This window comes from Epinephelus moara, chromosome 7 (genome assembly GCF_006386435.1).
Source record: "Epinephelus moara isolate mb chromosome 7, YSFRI_EMoa_1.0, whole genome shotgun sequence".
Classification (NCBI taxonomy): Eukaryota; Metazoa; Chordata; class Actinopteri; order Perciformes; family Serranidae; genus Epinephelus; species Epinephelus moara.
In genome coordinates this window covers 16713883-16739984 of record NC_065512.1, presented here as the reverse complement: position 1 = coordinate 16739984, position 26102 = coordinate 16713883, and the positions used below count along the sequence as shown (strand labels likewise).

The window sequence follows — 26102 nt, the reverse complement described above, 5'->3', positions numbered from 1 at the left end:
GGTTTCTTGAACATGACAATGAGTTCACTGTACTCCAATGACCTCCACAGTCACCAGATCTCAATCCAATAGAGCACCTTTGGGATGTGGTGGAACGGGAGATTCACATCATGGATGTGCAGCTGACAAATCTGCAGCAACTGTGTGATGCTATCATGCCAATATGGAGCAACATCTCTGAGGAATGTTTCCAGCACCTTGTTGAATCTATGCCACCAAGAATTAAGGCAGTTCTGAAGGCAAAAGGGGTCCAACCCTGTACTAGTAAGGTGTACCTAATAAAGTGGCCAGTGAGTGTATATATATTGACACAGTGACCTTGTTAAGACACACAGTGACACAATAAACAATGATGAAGATCTTACTTGGTGGATGTGTCGTATGTACGGATCCTCCACCCAGACCTCTGTGAGTAAACTGCCTATATACGGCTTGAAAAGCACCTCGTAGCTGTAACCAGTAGCATCCTCCGCTATTCTAATCTGCTCATGGTACTTTCCATCTGACAGGAGAGGAAACACAGAGATAGAGGTTAGAGATTGGCACACAGAGCATCCTGCAACAATAAAATCCATTATTTATCCCCCAACACACACACACACTCACACACATATTTGTTTAACGACATGCACCGTGTAGCTTTCATAAATAGTAATAGTGTTCAAACCAGTTTTTGCCTCAGGGCCTCAAGAGTGGGTAAAATACAGAAACAATCTTCATGGCCTTTGCTGTGTGAATCAGTTGGTCTGTCAGAATATATTGGATTTTCTTTTAAATATGCACCACTTATGCACATTATCTATTAAACTTAAGTGTTTGCACCTCTATATATATACATAGTATTTACACTCTTATTATGCATGTACATTTTACTGCAGTACATTCCTGTTTACATTTTGTCTGTCCATGCAACTAATGATTCATCTCATATTTTATTTGTTGTATTTTGTCACTTATTTGAACTTGCACTACTTTACATCCCTTAGATTATATTTTTGTTCCTATCTGTGTGATTTTATTAATATTATTATTTTTCTAATTTCATTTTTTACACATATTTAAATTGCATTGCTGGAGGGAGTCTGAGACCTCAGTTTTTTAGTGGCAGTGACTGCTCTGCTAATTATTTTATGTTTGAAAATAAAAGACTCTGAACGTTATCAGCAGCTTTTTAAGGGCCTTGAGGCAGATCCTGCTTTATTACCTGCCTGTAAACACAGGGGCCCGGTGTCAAAATGCATATGGTTCATATTTTATTGTAATATTCTTCTGTTCTTTATTTATATTTCTTGATTTTTGCAATATTTGCTTTTGTTGTTTTTAGTTGTCAACTCGTTTGACTGATAACCAGTACCGATATTAATATATTCACTTCTTTCCCTACCTAATTTTAGTGATCATCAAGTCTCTCCTGTAGTGGAATTAACATCATATTATGCATGTATGCTCTTATCGTGATGCCCACCAGCAGATGGAGAAATGAAAAACAGTACTTTTCAATGTATGTGATATTCATTCATTGTGCAAACCAAGAAAAAGCATGTTGACCAATTGCAATGTTTAATTTTAAAGCCAATATTGGCCAATACCAATGACCTGCCAATATTGGAACTGCATTAATCAGGATTTTTACCCCTGTATATCACCAAGTCTGTTTGTTTTGGAGAGGGAGAAACCTCTGCGGATAATTTGGCTCCTGGTAAAAACCTCCCAAATGTCTGGATCTTGAGTCATCAGAGAAAACAGGTGTGCACAGATTAACAGCAGCTTGGCTCACGGCTCGCCTCTGACATGCCAAACAGCATTGGAGAAACACTGATTTATAACTTCAAACCATGTTATTCAGAGTTTTTACCAGTTTTAATCACCAGTTCTGTTTGTTTCGGAGAGGAAGAGACGTCTGCGGATAATTCGGCTCCAGGTAAAAACCTTCTGAACAATGAACACCGAAGGAATTCTAACCAGGAGAAGTTTCAGCTGGTTGCAATGTCAATCCTCAACACTAGATGCCACTAAATCCCCATAAATCTTACATGCTGGACCTTTAACCCACAAACAAACGGGGTTGTGTGAGGCCCCACCACAGCAGCCTAACCCAGCCTTTGCAGGAGCAGTTATCCACTTTCCCCGAGTTGTTATTGAGCCTTTAGTTCCTTGTGTTAATTACCTTCTTTCAGCTGGTTCACATGAGCTTTGATTTGCTCTGCTCTGTCCATGTAGCCCTTTATCTTCTCCCTGTAGTGCCCTCTCTTTGAGTCATCTTTCACAGCTGCTGGCAGGAAACAAGAATGAGCTATGGTTCATGTCTTCATCATGCTGCCTCTACTGTGTATCTGCATACCTTTCAACACGTCCATGAGCAGCTGGATGCCCTCCTGGTAGCAGACCAGAGACTCCTGGAAGCGGCTGCTGTTGTCCAGCTCCACCGCCCGCTTCAGGACGGAGATGGCGGATGTCTCCATCCCTGACACATGATTTTGTGTCATAATTCTGTCTATGTTTCGTGTCTTAAGAGCTTCTATAACACCAACAGGGCGTTCATGTTCATCTACTGTCAGGAAATGCGCTATTGAAGTGCGCCACAAAAATATTTCCCGCAGAAACGTGTTTGTGGAATAGTGGTCCACGATGTTTACAGTTTCAACACAAAAACATAAAGCTAGAGCACCTATATTTTAATCACATCGTATAAAAATTAAATACTACATAATCCTTTTTTCCAATTCTCAAATATAGCTAAAAATAGCTCTAGGAACCTTGTTGCGGGAACATTTGTCACATCGGTGCAGTTTCAATAGAACTCCTTACAACTTCCGGTTTACACATTTATGGAGGAGACAAAACTGTCATGGCTCCAACGTGACAGTCTGTTTGCAGTCGTTTTCCAGCTCTTGAATTAATGTTTATCGTGTAAATTTGGTGACTATGATATAAATATTGTGTTTTTATTAATAACGTTAAGTTACGTCTGATCCACGCGCTTGTTTAGCGGTTACTGGGGCCGGAAGTTAACGATAACCTTGGCGTGCATGAGTGTAGTTTTTGTAACTGGTGCCCGTTAACGGTAACTCTACCAAAAATATAAAACATGTCGGGTGTCTGTCGCAGTTTGAGCTCTTTATCAGGCAAGGTAAGACAAACATCACAATACTGACAGAATGAAATTACCCTTGTGTATTTTTACTTTAGGACCTTTCAATGTCGATACTGTATAACGTTACGGGTATTTTGTATATAAATGTACCATTAATTGTCTGAAATAATATTAACGGACTATCTTTGGGTTTTACAAAAAGCAATATAATGGGGATGTCACAGTTATCTTGTTTTGTGTATTACATGTTCAACTCTTGCAACGTCTGCCATACTGAAACTTGCACAAGAATTAATCTGTGAAAAATTGCACCTATAGGATTAAAATTACATTTTATTTATGATTTATGATTGTGCCAGTCTCTAATGTCGTTAAATGGTCACTAGATGACGTGATATAGATAACAGAGATAAATCCTCTGACTCCATTTTTTTCTGTTACCAACATATGTCACATAAAGAAATAACTTGACATGAATGTATTGTTTTTTATTGTACGAGACAGATTAAATTGCTGCACAAACCCTGTTCAAAATTAAAGCTGCCAAACCCACTGACTAAAAACACACTGCCCACAAAGGTGGAATAATTGGAGTGGCAGTAGCTCTGCTTATAGTGTCTTGGCTTGGGAACCAGAGGGTCCCTGGGTCAAGTCAAGTTCATCCTTGTACTTATGGAGGCTTTAAAATCAGGCAGAGAGACCAGTGCATGTAGTTTCAAATCTCTTTGAAGGTTATTTCAAGTGAGAGGAGCAGAGCACATGAAAGCTTTCCCCTCAGGCCTCGGGATTAATACAGTATTTCTTCTTCTTCTTCTTCTTCTTCTTCTTCTTCTTCTTCTTCTTCTTCAACCCAAAGATATTAAAGTGATAGCCACCGCAGTATAAATCATCTGGCAAAGTCTGACAGTTGACACATTTATGAGAACAACATTTATTACCAAGTAGGTTATCAGTTACAAGGAATTTGCTTTATAACAGAGCTGTTTCAGAATAAGAAAGCTGTAGAGTTATGTACAGGATGTGCAAAAAATATTAGTCATGTCCTCTCCCCCCACCTTCACAGGACACTGTATTCGATCATTCCTGTATTAGAAAACAGATGTGCATCTAAGTCTGTGTTACACTACCACCCTCTGATTTTGTTTTTTATCTCATCTCTGCTTGTGCACGTTTACAGATCCTGACAGCTGCCACACGTTTGCCACCCTGCCCGTGGTTTGTGCCAGCACGCAGCAAATTTCGCAAAGCAAGAATCCCAAACGAGGTAAGAATCAAGACAAACAGGTGCGATGTATGTAAATTGGTTTCACTAATTTAATGAATAGCAAATTTGAGAAGCAATTTGCACCACTTAAGTGCAGTGTCAGCTAAGGTGGGTCATTTTTATTACCTGAACTTTTGGTCCCGTCTTGTAGGTAATAGTTAATACCTCAGTATTTTAATCTACATTGTTCTCACATGGTTCATGTTGGTAAATTAGGCGGAGTAAAATTCCAGCACAGATGAACAGGAAGTGTTGGGGGATCATTGAGTGCCCAGGGTCTCGTAAACAGAATAATCCGGCCCTGATTATAATGACGCTCCCTTGTTCTGCATTTCTAAACGATTAAAGAACGTCAGTGTTCAAATGCTCTTTTTGTTCTTCACAGCTTTTTGTGGAGAGATCAAAAGAACATGAGAAATACGGGGGAGATCCCGAACAGCCTCACAAACTGCACATAGTGACACGAGTGAAGAGTACGATGAGAAGACCGTACTGGGAGAAGGAGATAGTGAAACACTTTGGGCTTGAAAAGGTAAGGCTTTTGTTTTGTTCAGAAATAAAGGAAATGCTCTGACAAACACAAGACCATCAAGAGATTTAGGAAATGAATGATACTAAGATGTATTTTGAGGACAACATATGTGTAAATGCTTCATGTTCAATTCTTTTATGACCACAAAATAAGTGTAAATTAGCACCTCAGTAAGTGTAACGCACAGTGTGCCTCACCCTTATCTTGCTGACTGAGGAAACACCTTTCATCAGAAAAAAAATGTCAGCTGTGATTGTGTCACCTCAAGCAGATATAGCATTTGAATTTTCCCTCTGTTCTCTCTCTGTCATGTCTTTAGTCACACGTACCTGTAATCCACAAAAACACACCTGCAGTTAACAGCCAGCTGAAATTCATCAAGCACCTTATAAGGTAAGAATAACGTAACATATCTACTTTAAATTATAGCGGTCAAGTCTCTGCTAATGATTAAAGTCTCATGGCACAACAGAAGACGATTTATTTTTTAGTAGATTCAGTAAATGCCTAGTAAAGCTTTTTGTTCTGTTTGTATGATTTCCTGCGCTTCTGTCATCTCTGTCCCTCAGGGTTCAGCCGCTGAAGACGCCCTATGGAGTCCCTGCTGAAGAGGACATGGCTGACACCTACATCAACAGCAAAGGAGAGCTGATTGTCCGTCGCCTGCTCAAACCTGTAGACCCCAAAGCTATCGAACCCTAGCTGTGCTTTCAATCATGCTCAGTTGTCCATAGCTTCCTGTTCTGACTCCATCACACTGAGAAAATGTCGTGGCTCTCGCTGGACTTAAACCTGATGCGAAGTGTTCTGACTTACGGGACTTTAGACTCCAAGTGAATGTAAGAAATGTTGTCATCAAACTCTATTACAAGTCCCTCAGCAAACCAGGAGCCTCTCTCATGAAGCAGGAATACTCAGAATTACCAACTTATCTCAGTAACTGTCCTGAGTGAAAAACACATTGTTTTCCAGGTCTGAATAGGTTCTGGGGTTACTCTGAAAAGTTATCCAGGCATGTTGGTTTGTTTCATCTCCTTATCAATAAATGGCAAAATATCAGTCACACATACAGCTGTTACGATTGAAAACATTACATTACATTCTCTGTCTAACACAACTTGTAAAAACTCAATAAATTAAAGACCTTTTGAAATGAAATGTTTCCTTTTCACTTTTTTTTAGTGGAGACAAGTTCTCCCTCACCCCTTGTTTACACTTGTTCTTTAACAGTCAGACCTCCTGACAGGACTGTAGCCATGTCAGTAAGTATAAGAGAAATAAAACAAACCTTACTGTTTCATACAAACTGTAAATGATGCCATGCGTGCACAATGCCAAGCTATGTATGACTTTATAACACTGCAGATTCAGTTACAAGGAGACTGCTTTTCCCCCCACAACTTAGAAGTTATTTGTTCTCTCAATAATCAGAAACAATGGATTACCAGAACCATCCAGGACACCATGAAAACATTTACTGCAGCCAGTCAGAAAACATGAACAACAATAAGCTAGCAATATAAAAAGAGGCAACAAGGACTAAATTGCAGTAATTGTTTCACCACCATGAGAAGCTCAGTTTCCTGAGTATGTAGCATTGTGTGACAACAGTGTCTATCAACAGTATGGATTTGGGACACAGCTTAAGTTTATTGACACATGCCTTAATTGCTCCGGTTTACCAGGTGTAACACACAGTTCCTTTTGCACCTGTTAAAGCAGAACACTTTACACCTCTATTGCCACTGGTTCATTCACATTGAGTTCGAACACACAGAACTCCCAGTTTAGCTCCAGCCGACTAATCAGAGCAGAGCTCTAATCAGTCAGGATAATTGAACACACCTGTGTAAGTGTGCAGGGCACCTAACAAGGTGTTTACAGGTATCAGCAATGGAATTTAATGCTTTTTAAGAAATTTCCAAGGTATTTTTTTTTTTACCAAATTGAAGGCTGATTTTTGGACAAATCATCTTTGTCTTGTTCAAACATTGCAGGTAAGAATAATTATAATTAGTATGCATGTGGTCTTCTGCAGGAATATGGTTATTAGAGTGAGTTGGGTTAATCTACATTGTGCCAACAGGTAAGCGTGAGTATAAAGACAGTTTTAGGTTCAGCGGTAGTTTTAAGGATTTGTAACGTCAGAAATGTCGACTTTCATGCAGAAGAGCTTGAGTCTAAAAATGGATAAATTTAAATGGATAATTAAATTCAGGGTTCAACATTAACTTTTTTCACTTGCTTGAAAGTTGGGTCAAAAATCTGCTTAACCCTACAAAAACATTTTTTTTAAATTATTTTTATTTATTAATTTATAATTAATTATTTTATATGACATGCAACAGGTGTGCTTATTTTATTTTATTAATTATTTTATTTCTTTAATTTCTAATCAATTATTTTATTTAATATTACATGTAACAGGTGTTCTTATTTTATTTATTTATTTTTATTAATTTAATTTTATTTAATTTATAATTAATTTATTTAATATTACATGACAGGTGTGCTTATTTTTTTTTATTAATTACTTTAATTGTATTTAATTTATAATTAATTATTTTAATTTTATTTAATTTATAATTTATTATTTTTATTTAATATTACATGTGACAGGTGTGCTTATTTTATTTATTTATTAATTAATTTTATTTAATTTATAATTAATTATTTTATTTAATATTACATGTGACAAGCACGCTTATTTTATTTATTTATCTTTTATTTATTTTTCAGAAAAAAAAACCTGTTTAATTCTTTTTGTACCGTCTGTTGCTAGATTTACCAGCCCAACGTGTCATTTTACCTGCCCTGGGCAATCAGGCAATTCTTATTATTGAACCCTGAAATTAGATAAAATGTTTGCAGCAATTAAGACCTCACAAATTTAAATGTAAGACATTTTATGACTCTTTAAGGACCTGCAGACACCCAGCTTAATTGTCCGTCACATTTTGTTTTTCCTGTCCTGCAAAGCTTTTCAAGGTGTGTGATGAAGTCTGAACCAACACTAAATGAACGCTTCCCATGGAAGAAGGATCTAACAAAGGAACACTGTAGTGCTGCATTATGGGAATGGTAGGATCCATTGTTTTCAACCACATTAGAAACTAAAATCCATCTCTCACATGTACCCTGACTTTATAGAGGAGCTGTACAAAATCACAGAAGCACAGAATTTAAATTCCTTTTATGTTTTTTATTAAGTCTGTATTAGTCAAGTCAAACTCTTGCTACAAGGAAATGTCATGTAAAAATGTATTCTGATGCTCAAAGATGATCTTGGCACTCATGCATCATGGTTTCTGTTCTAACATCACACAACAGAGTGAGCTAAATGAGCTCGCTGGAAATTCAAGACAAAGGTTCATGAGGAGACAGAATCACAGATGATAAAGCTAAGAGCTAGTTGATACATGATTGGTGGCTCAGCGACACAGACTGCATCTACAATTTGATGTGTAATGTTTCCTTGTCTGTCATTTTTTATTTGTTATTCAAATATAAAACATGGCAGACAAATCATTAAATAAGGCGGGAATGAAAAAAAAAAGCTTTATATAAAAGAGAGATGGTAAATTAAAATATGGAAATCTGTTATGAATGGGTAAGTCACTGAGAGAAGGGAAAGTAAAGCGGGCTGTCTGCTAGACTTTTTAAAGAGGTAGCCCTGAGAGAGAAAACCAGACGGTCGGAGCTTTTCAGTCGTCTCCAGAGTCAGAATCTGAGTCGTAACCTCGACCTCTGATGGTTTTCTTCTCCACCTTTGTGAACTTTGTGCCCGACCTCTGCGTCACTGTAGGAGGCTCCATCAGGTTTCCACTGAAACAGGAAAAAAGATGATGTTAAAATCCAGTAGTGTATTCTTTTAATCAGCTCACGATGCCTAAAAGGTGACGGAGGGAGTCTTCTGTCTCACCTGTAGTTAATGACATCTGCACAGCCGAGTCTCCATTCCAGCATCTCTGTGGGAAACTCGTCTGCGTTTCCCAGGTCAGAGAATCCGACCACATAGTCCTTTGTTTTCCCGTCTATTACCAGGGCCAGCGTGGGAATGACCTTGATATGCAGCCTCTCTGTCAGAAACGGGGCCTTTTCCACGTTCAGCTTGATGAATTTGGTCTCGACGTGCTTCTTTGCCAAGATGGCCAGGTGTTTGTCGAGGATCTTACATCTGTGTGTGGGGGACAGAATGACAAGTTCAGCGGCCTGATGACGACATAGTCATGTTACTAAAATTCAAAACTAAGGAGAAGATCTAACATCAAAGGAACGCGATCATGTTAAAGGGATAGTTTGGATCTCTAGAAGTGGGGCTGTATGAGGTAAACAGTGGATGTCAGTCAACATGCCCCCATTTTGGAGAAGCAGACAGAAGCACTGACACAGAAGCCAAACAATGTACTGCTGTGGACGGGGCGGCAACAAGACATTTTTAGCCACCCCCCCAAAAAAAATCATTATCAGGTTAAGTACACGCTATATTTAGAATATTTTCACTGATTTACCTTGCCTTCAGACAGCAATATCTGTTGGGATAATTAAGCCATTACATTGCTCTCTTCAAAGCCAGAATCCATTGGGAAAAACAGTGATCTAACATCGCCGAACACAGGAGCTGCTGGTCTACTGCTGCCTCCATCGGTCAGTTAGTTTGTGTTCTTGTGTGACTTCAGCGTTTAAAGGAGTTAATTCAGATTCACCAAAGTCACACAATAACACAGACTATTTAACTAATCGATTTTGTGAATGGACACTGGTGGCTCTGACCAGAGCATAGATGAGGAACTGAAGCTGTTAACAGCTTTTCCATGGATCAGGCTGTCTGTCTGCAAGGTAAAGCGGTGAAAGTACTCTGATTATAGCGTACGCGTAGACTGTGGCTAAAATATGTTTTTCTGCTGCCCCTGCTCACAGCAGTACACTGCTTAGCTTCCATGTCGGCACCCCTGCCTCACTTTCCAAACTGTGGGTGTAAAGACCGCCATGAATCAGTACCTCATACAATCCCACTTCAAAAAGTCTGAACTATCCCTTTAACAAGACTTAAGTAACACAGTTAGTGGCCGCGAGCCTGAGTTGTTTTAGCACTAGAGTAAATTTCTCAATTGTTATCTTGTCACTCTGACACTTAACAGACATAAACAAAAACTATGGACTTACCTGAAAGTGGAATTTCTGTAGAAGTGGCAGACAACATTCTTGCTCTCTTTGACCTCGCCGAAAAAGTCTTTCTCACTTGGGATTTCTTTGTACTCTCCGTGGCCTTTAGACAACCACTCCTTAAGAACAGAGAACTGGGATGAGTAGCAGAACAATGCATTTCAAAAAGCAGAAAAACTGGCCTTTACATTCGAGCACCATGAAAACATGCGGTCTCTTTTGTTGGCTGATCTGAGATGTGTGAATGTAAAACCATTTTTCCCACAAAAGATCCACGTGTACTTCTGATGTATAAGTTAAACTACAGTACAATAGTTCAAATGATTTCTAAAGGGCTCTGTGAATAAACCAGCAACCGGCTGCTTGAGGAAACATTTGGGACATCCCATTACTACTCAAATAAATCAAGTAACAGAATTCAAAATCAGGTTGTCACAGAAAAACATAATTCCTGCAAGAAATACCGTGCTGCATTTGCTGTAAGAAGTGTATTTACTAAATGACCCAGATAATTTTATTTCCTTCAGACACAGAGTATAAAAGATATAAAAGAAAACATCCCAGGTACCTGCTTCTGTTTCTGGGCTTTCTTCAGCGCCTCCAATCGCCTCTCCTTCAGTCTCTCCAAATCATCTTCATCCATTTCATTCATTTTGCTCAACTGTGCATCCAGCTTCTCCTCCACCAGCTTGGCTGACTGCTCCAAAACCTTTGTCACAATGTCTATCGATTGGTTGGCCATGGTTGGCGGCTCAGTGTGAAACTCTTTCTGTGACTGAGGGAGTAAAGAACAGATAATGTGAGATGAGACATGACACCTGATAACACACAGTGATACCACAGAGAGGGATGTTAGCCAAGCTGATGTCAATCATTGACAACACCTCTCAACCCCTGCATGACACTCAGCTCCCTCAGTAACAGACTGCGACACCCACAGTGCAAGACAGCGTGCCTCTGCAGTCAGACAGCAGGCAGACTTAACAAGACCACACATCATGTAACACTGTTATATTTGTCTTCACTTACTTAACAATAATACAACAATGACTCCTCCATTCATGAACATTATGATGTTTGGTGTTGGTCAAAACTTTCACAGGGGTGTTGATTCAATATTAAGGTCACTTTGGAGGCTGCAGCTTGTGGTATTGTTGAGTTGTATTGCGTTACAGTGAGGGATGTTTCTAATGTTAAGTCTACCCGCACTGATTACAAATACAGCAGACAATATATTAGAAACAGCTTTAAAAATGAGTACTAAAATCATCATAACCTACTGCAGGACTGCTGTATTACACTGCATTACATTTACCCAAGTGTACCTAATAAACTGGCATCTGAACCAGTGCATGCCCTAACACGAGCTTGTATAACCAACAACGTGTGTTCGTAACATTACTGTGTTACAGCCATTGAGTAAAACGATACACCGTCAGCTGTCAGACTGCGCAGCATCTTGTTGGTAGGGACAAAGCCTTGGTGACAGCTGGGCACACCTTATTTTCGCCGGTTGCTAGCTAGCGTTAGCCTAGCTTAGCTACGATAACATACATAGTTATAGTTGTCTATTTCTTCGACTTTTCTTCCTTCGTTGACTGTGCAGCCACTAACTACACGCCAGTTAATTGGAAAAATGCAGCGTGTCGCTTACTTTTGCCAGAAATCAAGTAAAAATCAAACAGTTGATGACGTTACTATGTTAGCCTGCTCATATGTTAGCCTGCTATGCTAGCTAACGTTAGCCCTGTGAGTTTCATAGACGTTAACCCTCGCGCGGACACGGAACAATACATGATCAGTATTTGAGACTATAATAAACGTGAATTATGTGTGGTGTTAAAATAAAAATATCCTTATTTTATAACAACAATAGCGCTGAATGACTTGGTTACCTGTTAGAGCCTGGTGACACTTCACTTCGTGCGCGAAATGCAAAACGAAATGCCGCGGATGTAACGTCACCAGGCCCGTTTGACGTCAAACTACATCCGGGCAACTCATGAAATAAAAAATAAATGGTCCGTTTTTTTTCCAACTCGTGATACATGTTTTTTTTTTTCTTTAAAAAATGGTATTATTAGACCCAAAATGTCATGCATATAATTAATACACATATTGGAAACAAAAATATATGTATTTTTTTCATTATTACTTTTTAATTATTACTTTGGTGAGTAAAACCTGTACAATCAATTTATTATTCACATTATTCTATTATTATTGATAATTGATATTGATATTATTGATAAACAGTTTTGTTTGAATTTAATAATAAAATATAATTACGAAACTGGCCACCGTAGCAACTTGTCTGAATAAAATTTAAATATGACTACATGACAATGAGGGCGGCACAGTGATGTAGTGGTTAGCACTGTCGCCTCAAAGCAAGAGGGTTCCTGGTTCAATCCCAGGGTGGGGAGCCCTTCTGTGTGGAGTTTGCATGTTCTTCCCATGTCAGCGTAGGTTTTCTCCGGGTACTCCAGTTTCCTCCCACAGTCCAAAGACATGCAGGTTAATTGGTGACTCTAAATTGTCCGTAGCTGTGAATGTGAGTGTGAATGGTTGTCTGTCTCTATGTGTCTGGTGACCTGTCCTGGCGCCTCTCGCCCAATGTCAGCTGGGATAGGCTCCAGCCCCCCGGGGGCGACCCCTAACAGGATAAGTGGTTATGGAAAAGGAATGAATGAATAAATAAAAGAAGTGTAAACGCAAAATAGCTGTCAGATTAATGACACATGCTCACTTTTAGAATACAAACAAATTCAAGTCATAAAATGTTTGTACCGTTTTAAGCACATTTGTGTGTATGCACTTGTTTATTTAGATTCATCGTCATCCAGGTCATGGTAATCTTAAGTGCAATATCATAGGCAACTGGAGTCTTCAGTATAAACTGAAGAAACACCTTTCTTGGATGAGAGGTGAAATGTCTTCGAGAAACTCAAGCAAATCCAAATTGCCTATGATATAGCACTTAAGAGTGTGTATGCACGGTTTGTGAATGAGTCCTATTGTTTCTAAGCTAAATCAAGTCCTTAACTGTGAAAATGAACTGCTGCCATCAAATTAAAGACACAGGGTCCCACGTTTACTAAGGTGAGACTGAAGCAGTTTGTGCACCAGGCAATCCTAAAACTAAATATGGAGCTTAATCCCAGATCAAATACATGTTTACGGGTCTTGAATGTTGTTAAAAGTGCTTCTTGTTTCCTGTTTTATACATTTGTTCTTTTAATGTTGCAAATAGAGCTGCTGTGAGGCAAGGCAATTCATTTATCATCATTTTAAAAATTGACAACCACCAATAAATTAATACAGAGTTTACAGTTTATTACCAAGATTTAGAAAACTTACAAACAAGTTCACAGCTTCAGGTCTTCAGGCACAAGCCAGTTTAGAGAAGACAAGACTGGCCAATTTTGACTTCTGGCCGTTCCCTTCTGGAAAGATATGATGACAGGTGAAGAGAAGCAAACATCTTGAAAGTGGAGAGAGTGGAGACTACTTGCACATTCTGAATTACATTCATTTCAACGAGTTGAAAAAAATGACTGATTTGGTTTGCATATCGGGGGTGTGGGGGGGGTACTGCTTTGAACAAACTTTTTCAACCACACACACGTAAAGTCTCGCATGATGAGATCACAAGCCAGCCAGAGAACTTCAAATCACCGATTATAAAAGTTAACTTTACAGAAATACGATGATGTAGCCACGAGCCATACAAATGTCTCCAATGTGTGAAGTACACAAGTACATACGTTCAGTTTTAAAAATCAGGTCACCAGTTCCTCTCAAACCCAGCATTATTTCAATATTCAGATCTGTGAGACTGGCAACACGTTAGAAAAAGATTTACCCCAGATACAAAGGCTGTATGAAACGTTACATTATCTTGCAGGGACATCTCACTTGCTAGTGAATAAAAGAACTGCATAGGCTACTTATTGATTGCCATAACCCCTGTCAACATCCTCCCGAGTCAGAGTGCTACTGAGAATCAACAGTTAACCTCACACAAAGAGCTTTGGCCAGCTTCTGACACTTACAAACAATTAAAGAGTGAGAAGATTTTACAATTTAAAGACAGTTACTAAGAAGTCACTACATGTAAACAATACAAGAGGTAAACCCTCCACGTACATCTTTTCTTTTAAACCTTTGACAAGTATCTTTAAAAACATTATTTACACACTATAATAACAGGGTTTGGCACTTTTTTTTGCGTGAGACAAGAGAAGAGATACTACTGTACGCAGCAGACTATATTTTGTTTGCTTTTTTGTGACACAGCAGTCGTAGATAGTTCACAGGTCAGTGCAACTGGCATGAAGCACCAAAGAAACGATGAAAAGAGGATATTTTATTCCTTCCATTCTGGGATTATAATAAGTCTGATGTCTTAAGAGTGCTACAAGACTGATTCTAAAATCGCTAGAAGGTGCAATGCATTTAAACATGATAACTGTGTTCACCACAGCCATAATTTTAAACCTAGATTTAACTGTATACATGGAGGAACACTCAAATGTGCCCATGTAAGATTATTAAAACCTTAGGGACACACAGGCGAAGTCAACCGCTATTCCAGATAGATACAGTCGGTATTTTATGAACACCTACACCCAGGGGGGACACAAAGCATTCACTACTATGCTGAGGAGTTGTTGCGAGGCTTTCTGCATAAGGGTTGTTTTCAGTCTGTTTTCCATTGTTTTTGGATCGAAGAAAACATTTTTGGAACCTGGTCCAGCACTGAGCGAGCGCTAAACACTGAGGGCATGTTTGCACCGTCAATTTTTGTCCACTAAAAGTGCTTGTTTTTGCCACTGACAGGCTCAGATTGTTATAAGTGTCTGACAACATTATTGAAAAGATCCCTACAGAGATAGACCTTTCTGGTAACAAGTAAGATCCTTTTTGTTTAGCCAGAAACAGCCCTGAAATCGCTATCGCCAATCACACCAGACTCCATTTAAGAAAACAGCTATTTTATCACTGTAAAACACACTTCATTCAAAGTCCACAGAAACAAAATAAACTCACAGAAACCATCTTGCGTCCTCCTCGAACTGTTTTAACAATTACCAGCTTTGGTTTGGTTGAAATAAACCCTTAATTCCCCAAATAGGATGGAAAAATAGGATTGCTGTATACACGGTAAAATTACCGTTTTTTAAAATGGAGTCTGGTGTGTGTTGCGATAGTGATTTTGGGGCCTTTTCTGGTTAAACATAAAGGACCCAGCGCTTTATAAAACAATGTTAGATTGTTTAAACACAGGTTTAAAAAAGTAATGAGTCTCAGAGGACCTGTAGCTCTTTAAACTGGAAACCCATACATGATCGGCTGATGGCAATAAGTAACGTAACGTCTATTACGTCATAGTGCTAATGGCCTTAAGGTACTGACATTATCATAAGTTTCATTAATCATATTTCTAATAAATGTAATTGTGTCCCCTATGTTAGTTAAAAAACATGTTTTGGGGGCGTTCGAGGCCTACTGGTTAGAGCTGGCGCCCCATGTACAAAGGCTCCGCCCTTGCTGCAGCGGCCCGAGTTCGATTCCAGCTTGCAGCCCCATCTCACGCTACTCTATCCTATCCATTACAGGCAAAAATGCCCAAAATAAAGCTTTATAAAAACATGTTTAGAAAGGATGTTTCCCCCTCGCTGACTCTGCCCTCACCACGCCCCTTGGCTAAAACTGGACACCGACTGTATCTACTGGAAAACGCTCACCAGGAGGTAAATTTAAAATCTTATCAGGCCTGGTTTAGACTGGGTGTATAAGAAATCGTTAAGCACTGCCTGCAAAAAATCCTTAAATAAAATTTCACGTACATTTATTTAGAAAAAGAACTCCATATGAAAAACAATGCATTTGCAAAAAGCTACTACGCTTATCGCTGCTCATAGTTTTGGCAAGTAGATTAGAAGTACATTTCCTGCCTTTCAGTTTGTGTTACTTGTCCCTTGAAAAAAGCAAGTACAGAAAATAATGAACTGTACACGCTCTCGTCGAATACTGTCATGGCTATTGTAACACTCTCTGATGTGTATGTGTGTGTGCGTGTGTGTGGGTGTGTAGTCACTATGTTGTGTCACTCTCAGGAGGCCGCCGAGAACATTAAGTCCAGAGGAAAATCATGATTTAGATGTCGTAATTTCTATCGCCAATGACGCAAGACGCAAAAGAGAAAGTGGTGGGAGCACAGTGACCCCTCTGTCTTCATGCTACCTTCAGGGTGCTACCATAGGCCTGCTGCACAACCACCTGCACATTGTCTACGATGAAGTCGAAAGCCATGCTCCAAACTGACTCCACCGACTGTTGCATGAGCCTGCGGAGAAAAGATCAGGTGACATGAGGAATACATAAAAACAATTAAAAGGAAGATGGGAAAGTTAAGGAATGGAGGGCAAAACTGCAGTACCTTTTCATATATTTTATAATCAAATCCAGCTTCTCCAGATCTTTATCCTCGATCAGCTCAGTGCAGTATTTCACCACCTGCAGGATGTCCTCCTCCATGGGTTCTAACAAAAAAAAAGTGATTTAAGTGCATGACAACATAAGTAGCTGCATAAAAAGGCAAAATAACCGAGCTGCTCTCTACTACTAACCTGTTATGGTGGTGACCCACTCCCGTAGGAGAGTTTTAATGTCCGTCAGGTCATAGGCTCCGGCCAACGTTGGAGCAGGGAAAGGAATGACTTTGGACAGAGACTCCGGGATGTCTGGATCTGAGGCTGATGTAGAGGGACCGTTTTCAGTCTGAGAAGGGACAACAGGTGTTAGCTATCTTCACATACTGCCACCATCTTCATGTGTGAAACTGTTTCTCGGCTCACCTTTAATATGTTCATCGGTTCCCGCAATTTGATCGGTGATGGTAGGATTTTGGCTGGGCTGTTTGTTGTGAGGCGCTTCTTCAGAGGGGAAGGACCTTTCTTAACAGGGCTCGCTGCGTTCTTTCTCTTGTATCGCCGCTTCACCCGACCGATGCCGACTCCCAGTCCTGACTGCTTCAGCTGCAACAGCGGATTCTTCTGCTCCACTGCTGAGAAACCAAAGAAAGAACATGACATAAAGAGAATACGCACACTGATCTGACCTTTACGATGAATTTAGTTGAGGACTTACAATTTTTTGCCTGGGGGTGGACATTTGTTACGCGGTTGTAGGCAGACTTCAGTTCGTCCTGGAGCTCTTTGGGAAGGGCGGCAAATACGTCCGGGTCAACCTGCAGTCAGAAAGCCAAGAGACAAAGAGCAACTGAACGTCTAGTCACAAACAATGGCATTAGCTTTACATAAAATCTAAAACTATTGCCTTCCTACCTGTGAGAAGTTTGGCAGCTCTAGTACAATTCCCGGACTGTCTGGCTGGTTTGGAATCTGCAGAAGCAACGTCCCAACAGGTGGAGTATACAGAGCAGGACCAGGGGCAGGATTGGGGAATGGAGGAAGAGACTTCAGAGACGGAGGCTGCGGGACATGAGCAAGAGGTTGTGGACTGGGTGACCGAGGGTTACTTGGTTTCCTGTCCCGATTAGTCCACGACTGCTCCACTTGTTCTCTCAGCTCTGCCGGCAATGCCTCCAACACAGAACGATCCACCTTGGATATCATAAAGAAAGACAAGCTGTTGAAACCTTTTAATTGTTCAGCTCTTGTTTTAATCAACCAGACATTTTGTTGTGTCCTTACCTGTGACGGGGAGGGGACCTCGATACTGAAGTTGAGACGTGCTCGAGAGTGTTTTGGAGTTTGTCTGCACGCCTGCTGGTCTCTGCTTGTCCCTGGGACCGGCTCAGGGGAGGACAGAGGATGTGGAGAGGAGCGAGATGATGGGCCTGTGGTTGAAGTCTTTTCTTGATGTACGCTGTTTTCGGCAACATCTGTAACGTTGATCTTGAGCTTAATTGATTTTACAACAAAGATGATGAAAAGAAAGATTTAAACTGAAACACAAAGACTTTACACAAACCTTTGTTGCTTGATCTCGCATTTAATCCCTTGCCAAGCAACATGTGTTTGATGGAGCGTGTCCCAGAGCCCGTAGAGTCCTGGGGGGCAGAGTTATGTCCGTCCAGAAGCTGAACCTGGATGCCAACTCCTCTCATGTCCTGAACCTGCAGCTTCATGGCGTGGAACAGCTTGATGACTGCCGCGGCAATCAGCTGACCGCTGTCGGTGGACTGAGCGAGCATTACAGTCCTGACGGAAGAGGACACAGATAAAATGAACCTACTGAAAGACAATTTCAAAGATGAATGGAGAGAGGACATGATTGTCCCTTTCTTACCTGGCTAGGTTATCACATATGCCATGTCCACCGTATTTAGCTGGTTCGAGTGGTGCTCCAACCTTGCGAACCATGACCTTCAGGGTAACTCTGCGACCCCGCAGCCCTGCTTCACATAAACGTTTCTGCACCTCCATGGACAAATTAGTCAGGAAAGACTCTGCCTCGTCAACCTGGTCACAGACGTAAAGGGGCAAGAGGATTAAAGAGGGACAGGTGGGAAATGTAGAGATGGAAGAGGAGAAAGAAACTATGTCTAACCCTTGTGAAGCGAATGTTGTAATTCATCTCAGCTGAGACAGACTTCCTCTCCTTCTCATAGCGCACAGGCCGGTCGTCGAGCCCCCTGCAGAACCGGAACAGGGTTTGTCCAGTCCGGGGTCCAAACTTCTTTTGCAGCTGAGACAGAGACACCTGTTGGAGGTCCCCGCATGACCTCACACCCATAGCAGCCAGCTTTCTGCCCATAACAGGCCCGACACCTGGAAAAGGAAATGACAAGCAATCCAGTATTCACCACAAGAACGGCTGCATGCTGACAGTCACGACCAGCAGGTGGTGCTGTATCTACCTGGTAAGCTGGTCACTGGCAGGTCCCTGATAAAATCATCCACCTCCTCAGACTTTAAGAGGTACTGGCCGTCTGGCTTGGCCTTGCGAGTCGCCAGCCGAGCCAGCAGGATGTTGGACCCTGAACAGACGCAGAGTTTGTAAAACAGGAACACTGTCTTGATGTATTTTTCAGTATAGGACAAACATACGAACATACAAACTCACCCATGCCCACTGAAGCACAGCATCCTGTTTTCTCCTTGATGTCTGCTCTGATCGCACTGGCCAGATCTTCTGGGTTGACGCCTAACTCGGCGAGGAGGGCAGAACCGTCTATCAACACTTCATCGCAGCTCAGAGCCTCAATATCGTGAGTGTAACTGCAAAGATCATACAAATAAGACGATGCACTTCAGGTCACTATGATAATAAAATAAACTTTATTTATATGGCACTTTTCTTATCAAGGTTACGTGTTTTTCAGCAACGAAACAGCACATAAAACCCTGAAACAGCAATGAAATAAAACGCAAACAACAACTAAACACCAGGGGATGGAATAAAGTTTAAAAAAGTAGAACAAAATGGCCAAGGAGGGATGATAAAACCCAGCAACGTATCAAATATTCATTAAAGCTTTCCCATAAAAGAAAGCTCTATGAAGGGGTTTGAATGCTAATGATGTAGCGAATCTGATTTCAATCGTTAGCGTGCTCCACAGTCACAAGACAGGCTCTAGAAACAACCAGCAGAGTTGCATCCACTGATCTAAGGGAACATCCAGACATGTAGGGGGTCATTAAATCCCTGATATAACTTGAATGGGTATAACTGTACATGTAAAGGAGTGGGAAGTAAATAAGTTCCCCTTACCTCGCCAGAGTCTCATACATGGTGAGAGCCACCTCTTTGTAGGCCTCAAAATCATACGGGACGGACTGCAGCGAGGGACACAGCTGTTTTGCTTTTCCAAAAAACATGCCGTTCCTGACACCAGCTTGCCTGTGAGAGACAAACGATTCCAGTTAGTCCAAAATGCAAAGCTGTAATTATGAATGAAATGTCCAGGAGTGTGTGTTAACACCTTACCTAGCCTCATAACTGCAGGATGCGATCTCTGCCATTGAGAGAGTGGCAGCATCCTGGTCCACTCCGTTAGCGTGGGAGTCAGGACTCTCTTGTGAAGGAGTTCGGTGTAGATCATCATCTGCCCTCTCTGTGAGATGGAAGAAGGGCATAATTAAGGCGTTTTCATATTAGGTACGATTAATTTGCGCCGTGCCCAAATGCAGACAGACACTGCTGCCCTGGAGACTGTCATAAGGAAGGACCAGCAGAGCAACGAGGCAAAGCCCTGCTCTCCGTCAGAGGAGGAGCCGCTGCTGTTGGGTGCTGCTGTTTCATAATCGGTTAATAGAGCTGTTCACTTATGTGTTTTGGTACAGATCGTGTTTGCCTGATGTGTTCCATACCAGAGTGACCATGAGCTACACTCGAGACCACCTTTCTAAATGGACTCGAGTACGCATTGGCACACTGTGTCCAGGGAGCAGTACACAGTGTTCACCCCAATCAAACAAGCTGGACTTTGGGGTCAAGTGTCCTCAGAAGCCCCCTTAGTCAAGCAGAAAATCAAGGTCAACATGCATCATGACAAACAGGTTTGGTATGACAATCTCACCGGGTTGAGGATGAGCATATTTCTTCTGGTAGTACTGCTGCTCCAGCTGAGGGTGGGCCCCGGGCCTTAGGGGCACTCTGCCCTGTCCACGGTTACTGGTCACAGCTACAGGCTTCCCTGCAAGACAACCATGAGCTTAGGCAGGATGTTTGAGGCATAAGGATGTTTCACTGGCAGAACACACACAGACAAAAGTCGCCCAACCTTTGAGATCTGGTCGATGTCGGATCCCCACAGACACAAAGAAACAGTCCATGTCCACGTGAAGAATGCAAGATTTGACACTTGAAGGTGCTGATGTACCTGGACACAGAGATAAATGCATACCAGATCATTAGAGGGAAACTTTCCTAATCACAAAAAGATATGAACATCATGAGCATCTAAATCCAGTTTAACTGGAGGGGAGAATAATTGTGATGGAAGTGCCGTGGCTGTCTCCTAAATTAGAAAGAACACAGATATTGTGAATATCTGAGATCACAGAGAACATTTAGTTCGTCTTTTATAACTAGCACATGTACTTCTAGGCCTTAGGAGTACTGCTTTGCTTATTTATGATGATTCACCCCATGTTTTTAGCATTTCACATCTACTGGCAGGCTGTAACTGAGATTAACAGGACACAGTGTGAGAATAAGACCATCTCTGTCTTGATTTTAACTAAACAAGTTGCAGTTACAAACAGCAGACTCAATTTTACATAAGAGCAACAACATGACCCTTCCTTTCTAACCTTGATCTGTCGACCGCTGGGCCACAGACTTCCTCAGTCGGTCTTTCCCAGGGAAGGAGGCGCCCCCTGCTGCTTTTCTCTTGCTGTGCAGTTCATTGACATACTCGGAGAAGCCCGACCTCCATGTGGAGATCTGGTGCAGACGTGAGTGAGAGTAGAACTCAGAGATCAAACCGCCCGTCTGTGCCAGCAGCTGTGCTGAAGACCCAGTTGACGACGAAGACGTCTCGGTGGGAGGATCCGGTTTAGCTGTTACGTTGGTTGTGTTTAGCGACGCGGGGTCGGATGAAAAGGCATTGTGGTGACTTCCGTTCAGTCGAATTGGAGAATGTGACAGAGAGCGAGATGCAGGTGAAAGAGGAGTCTTTTCAGGATGCGGATCAACTTGACGGGATGGCTGGAGAGGTTTTGGGAGTAGGTGGCTTTCGGTGGCTTTTAAAGCCTCTTGGTACGTGGGTGGAGGAGGTTTAGGTCTCTGCTCATTCTGAAAAACAGCAGACTGGTCAGATTGCTTTGGAGGACTGTGGGGGAACTCGTACGGGTCAGGTTTGGTCTGTAACTGTACTGGAGGACTCTGAGGTTTATCATCTGAACTCTTGACGTTGCATTGAGGCAGTTCCTTATCAGCAGAGGGTTCATCTGTCACAGGGGACAGATCCTCTGGCTTTAAGGCACCATTAACAAGGTGAGTGTGTCCGTTTGTCAGGTGTGCTTCCTTCGCCACCTGCAGGAGAGGATCTTCTTTGACACACTCTTGCATTTCATTCAATTTTGAATGGCTCATCGCATCCAATGAGGTCTGCAGTAATCCATTTCTGTGAGATAAGGAAGAGATGTTATTAATCAAGAGGTAACGCTACAAGATGTTTCAATCATGTGTGCAAAAACTCTCCAATCTCCACTTGTAAGCTTTGCATACTCACATTTTTAATTCCTTGCAGCCACTCTGGGCACTGCTGCAAGAAGAGTTGATCTGAGGTTGTGTTTGGCTAGCTCTCTGCTGCTGGAGATGAGAAGGTGTTTGAAGGGTAGATGGCGAGAGCCTGTGTGGGTGTTTTGTCGGGGTTGAGTTAGACATCAGGTGGGTGGGTTGAGTGTGTGCATTGAGGTAAGTGGATGCTGAGTGACTTGGTTGGAGGTTAATTAATCGAGCTGCAGAGTTCTGCTGGATGGTCTGAGGTTGGATGTTGTCTTTGTTAAGTCGACTGTGGCTGGGGTTAGGGGTGGAGATATTCTGGCAGCTGGATGAGGGCTGCTCGTGCTTGAGTGTAGAGTGCTGTGGCAGATGAAGCTTTTGATGGACGCTCAGCTGAAGCGGCCCATGGCTGGGTCCTGCCATCTCTGACGTCTGGCGCAGAGTCACGCCAGGGAAGAGTGGGCCTTTCTGTTTGGCGTACAGCTGGTACTGTAGGTAAGGCAGGAGACGCCCAGCCTTGATACTGTTCAAAAAATGACACAGGGATTCTTAGTTAATGCTCACTGCTACATAATATGACATTAAATGAGCGTAACAGGCTCAACTCCCGCTGAACTCACCTCTCAGTGATCCACTCTGGCCTGATGATCTTTTCCCCTTTGAGCTCTTGTATTTTGCTGTTGGGCAAGTTGTTGGCGATGATGTGTGTGGTCTTGGAGCGAGAGTAGTACACGTGGAACTGGCCGCCGTGCAGCATCATCAGTCTGCGAAGCTCGTCTGCACTTGGCTCTGCTCACAAACAGGTAAAAAGTAAAAACTCATTAGCGCAGAGTTTTCTCTAATACATTGAAAACCTAATTATTATTTCAGGTGAAGGGAAAAGAAACACTTCTTTTCTCTGATACTCCCCTGGCATTTACATTACCCTTCTGTTCTTCTAACTGTTACGACTGTCAGATGACATTGTGAAGCGAGAGAAGAGAGACAGACTATAGATGTGCTCTTACCTGTATATCCATTGACATAGATGGACACCCCGCTGAAAATGCTGGAGCATGTGCCATCCTTCTGTTTCTCTCTGGGGGCGTCGAGTTTAAACTGCTCGTCCAGCTTTGAAACTTTGGCAGCCATGTAACCGCCCTACAAACAGGAAGGAGAGCGGTGACAGAATAAGGTTAGAAAATCCTTCATGACAACTGCGCCTGCAGAACCCTGCTGTTTGTGGTTTACAAAATAACGCCCCAAAACTGATGGTTGGCCGTGAGACATCTATATCAGGGCTAGAACTAAATTATTTTCACAGTATATTAAGCTTTAAATTATTAATCGTTGAGTTGTTTGGTCTATAAAATATCAGAAAATTATGAAAAAGCCCAAGATGACATCCTCCTCAATTGTCTTACTTTGTCTACAACCAAGATATTCAGTTTACTGTCATAAAGGAGCCAAGAAACTATTCACATTTAAGAAGCTAGAATCAGAGAGTTTTGCCTTTCTTTTACTTTAAAACATTACTCAACCCAAATAATCGAACCAAATTTAACAGCAGTTAACTAATCGATTAGTTGTTGAAGCTCTAATTTACATAAAAATGGTGCGAAATTGACTGTTTTGTTTTACCACCCACTCAATAAATTACCATATGTACAGTCTTGTAATGCTAGGGGGGACAGTATGTACACTCTGGCACGAAGAACACAGCTTTAATTATGATATCTACTTTTCTAACATACTTAATTTACATGTTGTTTTCTTAATAGATCCCGTCACTGTGTATGACAATTACATAAGGGCACATACATGTTGCTGTGTGTCCACCAAGGCTTTCTCCTTCAGTTATAATTGCTGTCTTGCCTCTATGGTGATACTACTGCTATTATGGGATGTTATTGTGCTATATGCGGCCCTCACAGTCGTGTTAAAGCTTTGCCTGGCAGTGTAGTGTTTACCTAATTAGACAGTGACTACTGATCGGCTCCAGGCTCTTAGCTGCTGTAATGAAATTGCAGGGGGTACAGAAAAACAGGGTGGCTCCCTTCCAGTTTCCCAGCAATATTGTAAAGCTTACGGTGCATTAAAAAAAAAAAACACATAATACCTTTCATCCTGCATTTTGTACTCTTATTGCAGTATTTACAGCTGCACATTCAAGTCTATCTAGGTTACAGAGCTATATAGGCTACTGTATCCCTCTGCAGACTGAGCATGTCCTCAAACTGGGGTCATCTCTGCCTCACTCTGTTATTTATGACGACACGACTGGTACTCACCCTTTCAGCCCAACCATTGTCACCGCTGGCATTGGCTCTCTTCTTTGCCCACCCATCTCGACTCATATTGAGCTACCTGAAAGCACAAGAGGAGCTAGTTATCAGTAATGAGTCATACAGGGCCAGCCTGGGTCACACACCAGGCTGCACTCATTTTGGTGCTTAGTTAAATCTATTTTTAACTCTATTTTGAGAATGGTTTCAAGTGTTGATGATGAGTGTTTTGATTGCCAACTTATTGATGAGGTAAATACATATTGGATTTTGGAAAAGTCAGCATTTCCTGTGTGGTGTTTTCTTAGTTTACAATACAATACAAACCAAATGGCACAGATAAGCTGTGACACTGTTAATAGTTGCTATAAATGGCGGTTGTGTTGTGCATGTATTATTCTAGTGTGCTGATAATTATGTGTAAGTGTTAGGATACTGGTTGTGTCCAAGGGCATGCCCGGGCAGGTCTCCAGCCGTTGACAGGTAGCTTACAACAGAGCCCCATGTGGCACTGTGTCACATTAGTGCATGTAGCAGCTAACAGTAAGTTAGCTTTAGCCACTCTCTGCGATGCTTTGCTAGTTAGTCGTGCACGTCGCTGCGCCTCGACACGACCGGAACATCATATCAAATGAAGCGAGCAGAAATACGAGTAGAAGTGTGTTCACGAACAATGCTGGTGAGATTAGCTAGCACACAATAGACACAGTGTGTGACTTTGTAACTTCAGCACGGTGTTAATGTGTACACAAACAAAAGTGCTGAGTGATTGTTAGCTAACAGAAGTTGGTTTTGTTTTGTACCTTATATCCTGTCAGACTGGGTTGTTTGCCACAGACTTCTCCCTGCAGATACTGACCAACACAAACCGTTGAGAGCGCGCTGATTACGAGGTGAGAGCCAAAGCGAAGCGAAATGAGAATCCTCCACACAGTTAGCTCGACTCCTCAGCCTCGGCTTTGTTCCTCAGGAAACTCCTCACGGCGGACTGAGGTCTCCTTATTCTGGGTGGCTGCCACGCCATGTCTCTTCAACGTTTACGCTCACCCTCCCTGTCCTTTTGCTCTCCATTTCTACCGCCTGGGCTCTTTGCTTTCCCTTTTCTCTGCGAGAGTCAAGCCACGAAGAAGAAACGCGGTACTTCCGGGGAAAAAATTCAAAGTAAAAGTCGATTACACGAGCACATAGTGAAAAGACACAATATATGTTTTATGACACATATACACGGCTTGTCCTGCAATTTTATAATTTAAGAATCTAATTTAAAAAAGGTCTGTGTATTTCAGTGAATGGGGCATAAATATAAATCAATATAAAAAAATTATACAAAAAATATATTTTGGCAGATATATAGATGAGAAAGGGTTGTGTTAGGGGAGAGCATATTTATTTTGTAACACTGGGTGGTACTGGGACTGTAAATGAACTGGTTTATTACTTATTTGTTTCACTGGGTGGTAAATAGACTGGAGATAGTTGTATATTAGTTGTAATAAATTTGGGGATTTTCTTGAAATAATATATGAGTTAAAAGAAGAAATGTAAGATATAGCAGGGACATTTAATTTTTACTTCTAC

At 41.5% G+C, this 26102-nt stretch overlaps 4 protein-coding genes across 6 annotated transcripts in view; 1 reads left to right on the top strand and 3 right to left on the bottom strand.

Moving 5' to 3' along the window:
- The window catches only part of mitd1 (MIT, microtubule interacting and transport, domain containing 1), a 4853-nt gene extending 2278 nt beyond the window's left edge, over nucleotides 1–2575 (bottom strand). The window contains exons 1-3 of the mRNA XM_050048828.1: nucleotides 2342–2575; nucleotides 2168–2269; nucleotides 366–502 (exon numbers count right to left, since the gene is read on the bottom strand). Of these exons, the coding sequence (XP_049904785.1) occupies nucleotides 366–502; nucleotides 2168–2269; nucleotides 2342–2486 (384 nt within the window). The 5' untranslated portion in view covers nucleotides 2487–2575. The remainder of the gene's footprint in view (nucleotides 1–365; nucleotides 503–2167; nucleotides 2270–2341) is intronic.
- Nucleotides 2576–2795: 220 nt separating this feature from the next.
- Nucleotides 2796–6048, top strand: mrpl30 (mitochondrial ribosomal protein L30). Its single transcript, XM_050048702.1, has 5 exons — nucleotides 2796–3130; nucleotides 4272–4358; nucleotides 4744–4890; nucleotides 5210–5283; nucleotides 5460–6048. The coding sequence occupies exons 1-5, from the start codon at nucleotides 3089–3091 to the stop codon at nucleotides 5590–5592; spliced, it is 483 nt and encodes a 160-aa protein (XP_049904659.1). The 5' UTR covers nucleotides 2796–3088; the 3' UTR covers nucleotides 5593–6048.
- A 2029-nt stretch (nucleotides 6049–8077) lies between these two features.
- On the bottom strand, nucleotides 8078–12038 carry txndc9 (thioredoxin domain containing 9). Its single transcript, XM_050049409.1, has 5 exons — nucleotides 11952–12038; nucleotides 10625–10831; nucleotides 10057–10175; nucleotides 8813–9067; nucleotides 8078–8715 (listed from the first exon to the last, which is right to left on the bottom strand). The coding sequence occupies exons 2-5, from the start codon at nucleotides 10796–10798 to the stop codon at nucleotides 8595–8597; spliced, it is 669 nt and encodes a 222-aa protein (XP_049905366.1). The 5' UTR covers nucleotides 10799–10831; nucleotides 11952–12038; the 3' UTR covers nucleotides 8078–8594.
- A 527-nt stretch (nucleotides 12039–12565) lies between these two features.
- rev1 (REV1 DNA directed polymerase) lies at nucleotides 12566–25648 on the bottom strand. Of its 3 annotated transcripts, none has more exons than XM_050048695.1 (24): nucleotides 25328–25648; nucleotides 24531–24606; nucleotides 23268–23400; nucleotides 22881–23049; nucleotides 22268–22783; nucleotides 21345–22159; nucleotides 20813–20911; nucleotides 20609–20725; nucleotides 20017–20143; nucleotides 19801–19929; nucleotides 19153–19307; nucleotides 18947–19066; nucleotides 18637–18857; nucleotides 18376–18548; nucleotides 18058–18287; nucleotides 17778–17968; nucleotides 17409–17687; nucleotides 17212–17311; nucleotides 16920–17125; nucleotides 16692–16842; nucleotides 16502–16604; nucleotides 16306–16408; nucleotides 13417–13502; nucleotides 12566–12712 (listed from the first exon to the last, which is right to left on the bottom strand). In XM_050048695.1, the coding sequence occupies exons 2-23, from the start codon at nucleotides 24594–24596 to the stop codon at nucleotides 13425–13427; spliced, it is 4281 nt and encodes a 1426-aa protein (XP_049904652.1). In that variant the 5' UTR covers nucleotides 24597–24606; nucleotides 25328–25648; the 3' UTR covers nucleotides 12566–12712; nucleotides 13417–13424. The 3 variants fall into 3 exon arrangements, with proteins under 3 accessions (XP_049904652.1, XP_049904651.1, XP_049904653.1); XM_050048694.1 differs by having other exon boundaries at nucleotides 12569–12712; nucleotides 16920–17128; XM_050048696.1 differs by lacking the exon at nucleotides 12566–12712 and having other exon boundaries at nucleotides 13372–16408; nucleotides 16920–17128.
- Between the last annotated feature and the right edge of the window lie 454 nt (nucleotides 25649–26102).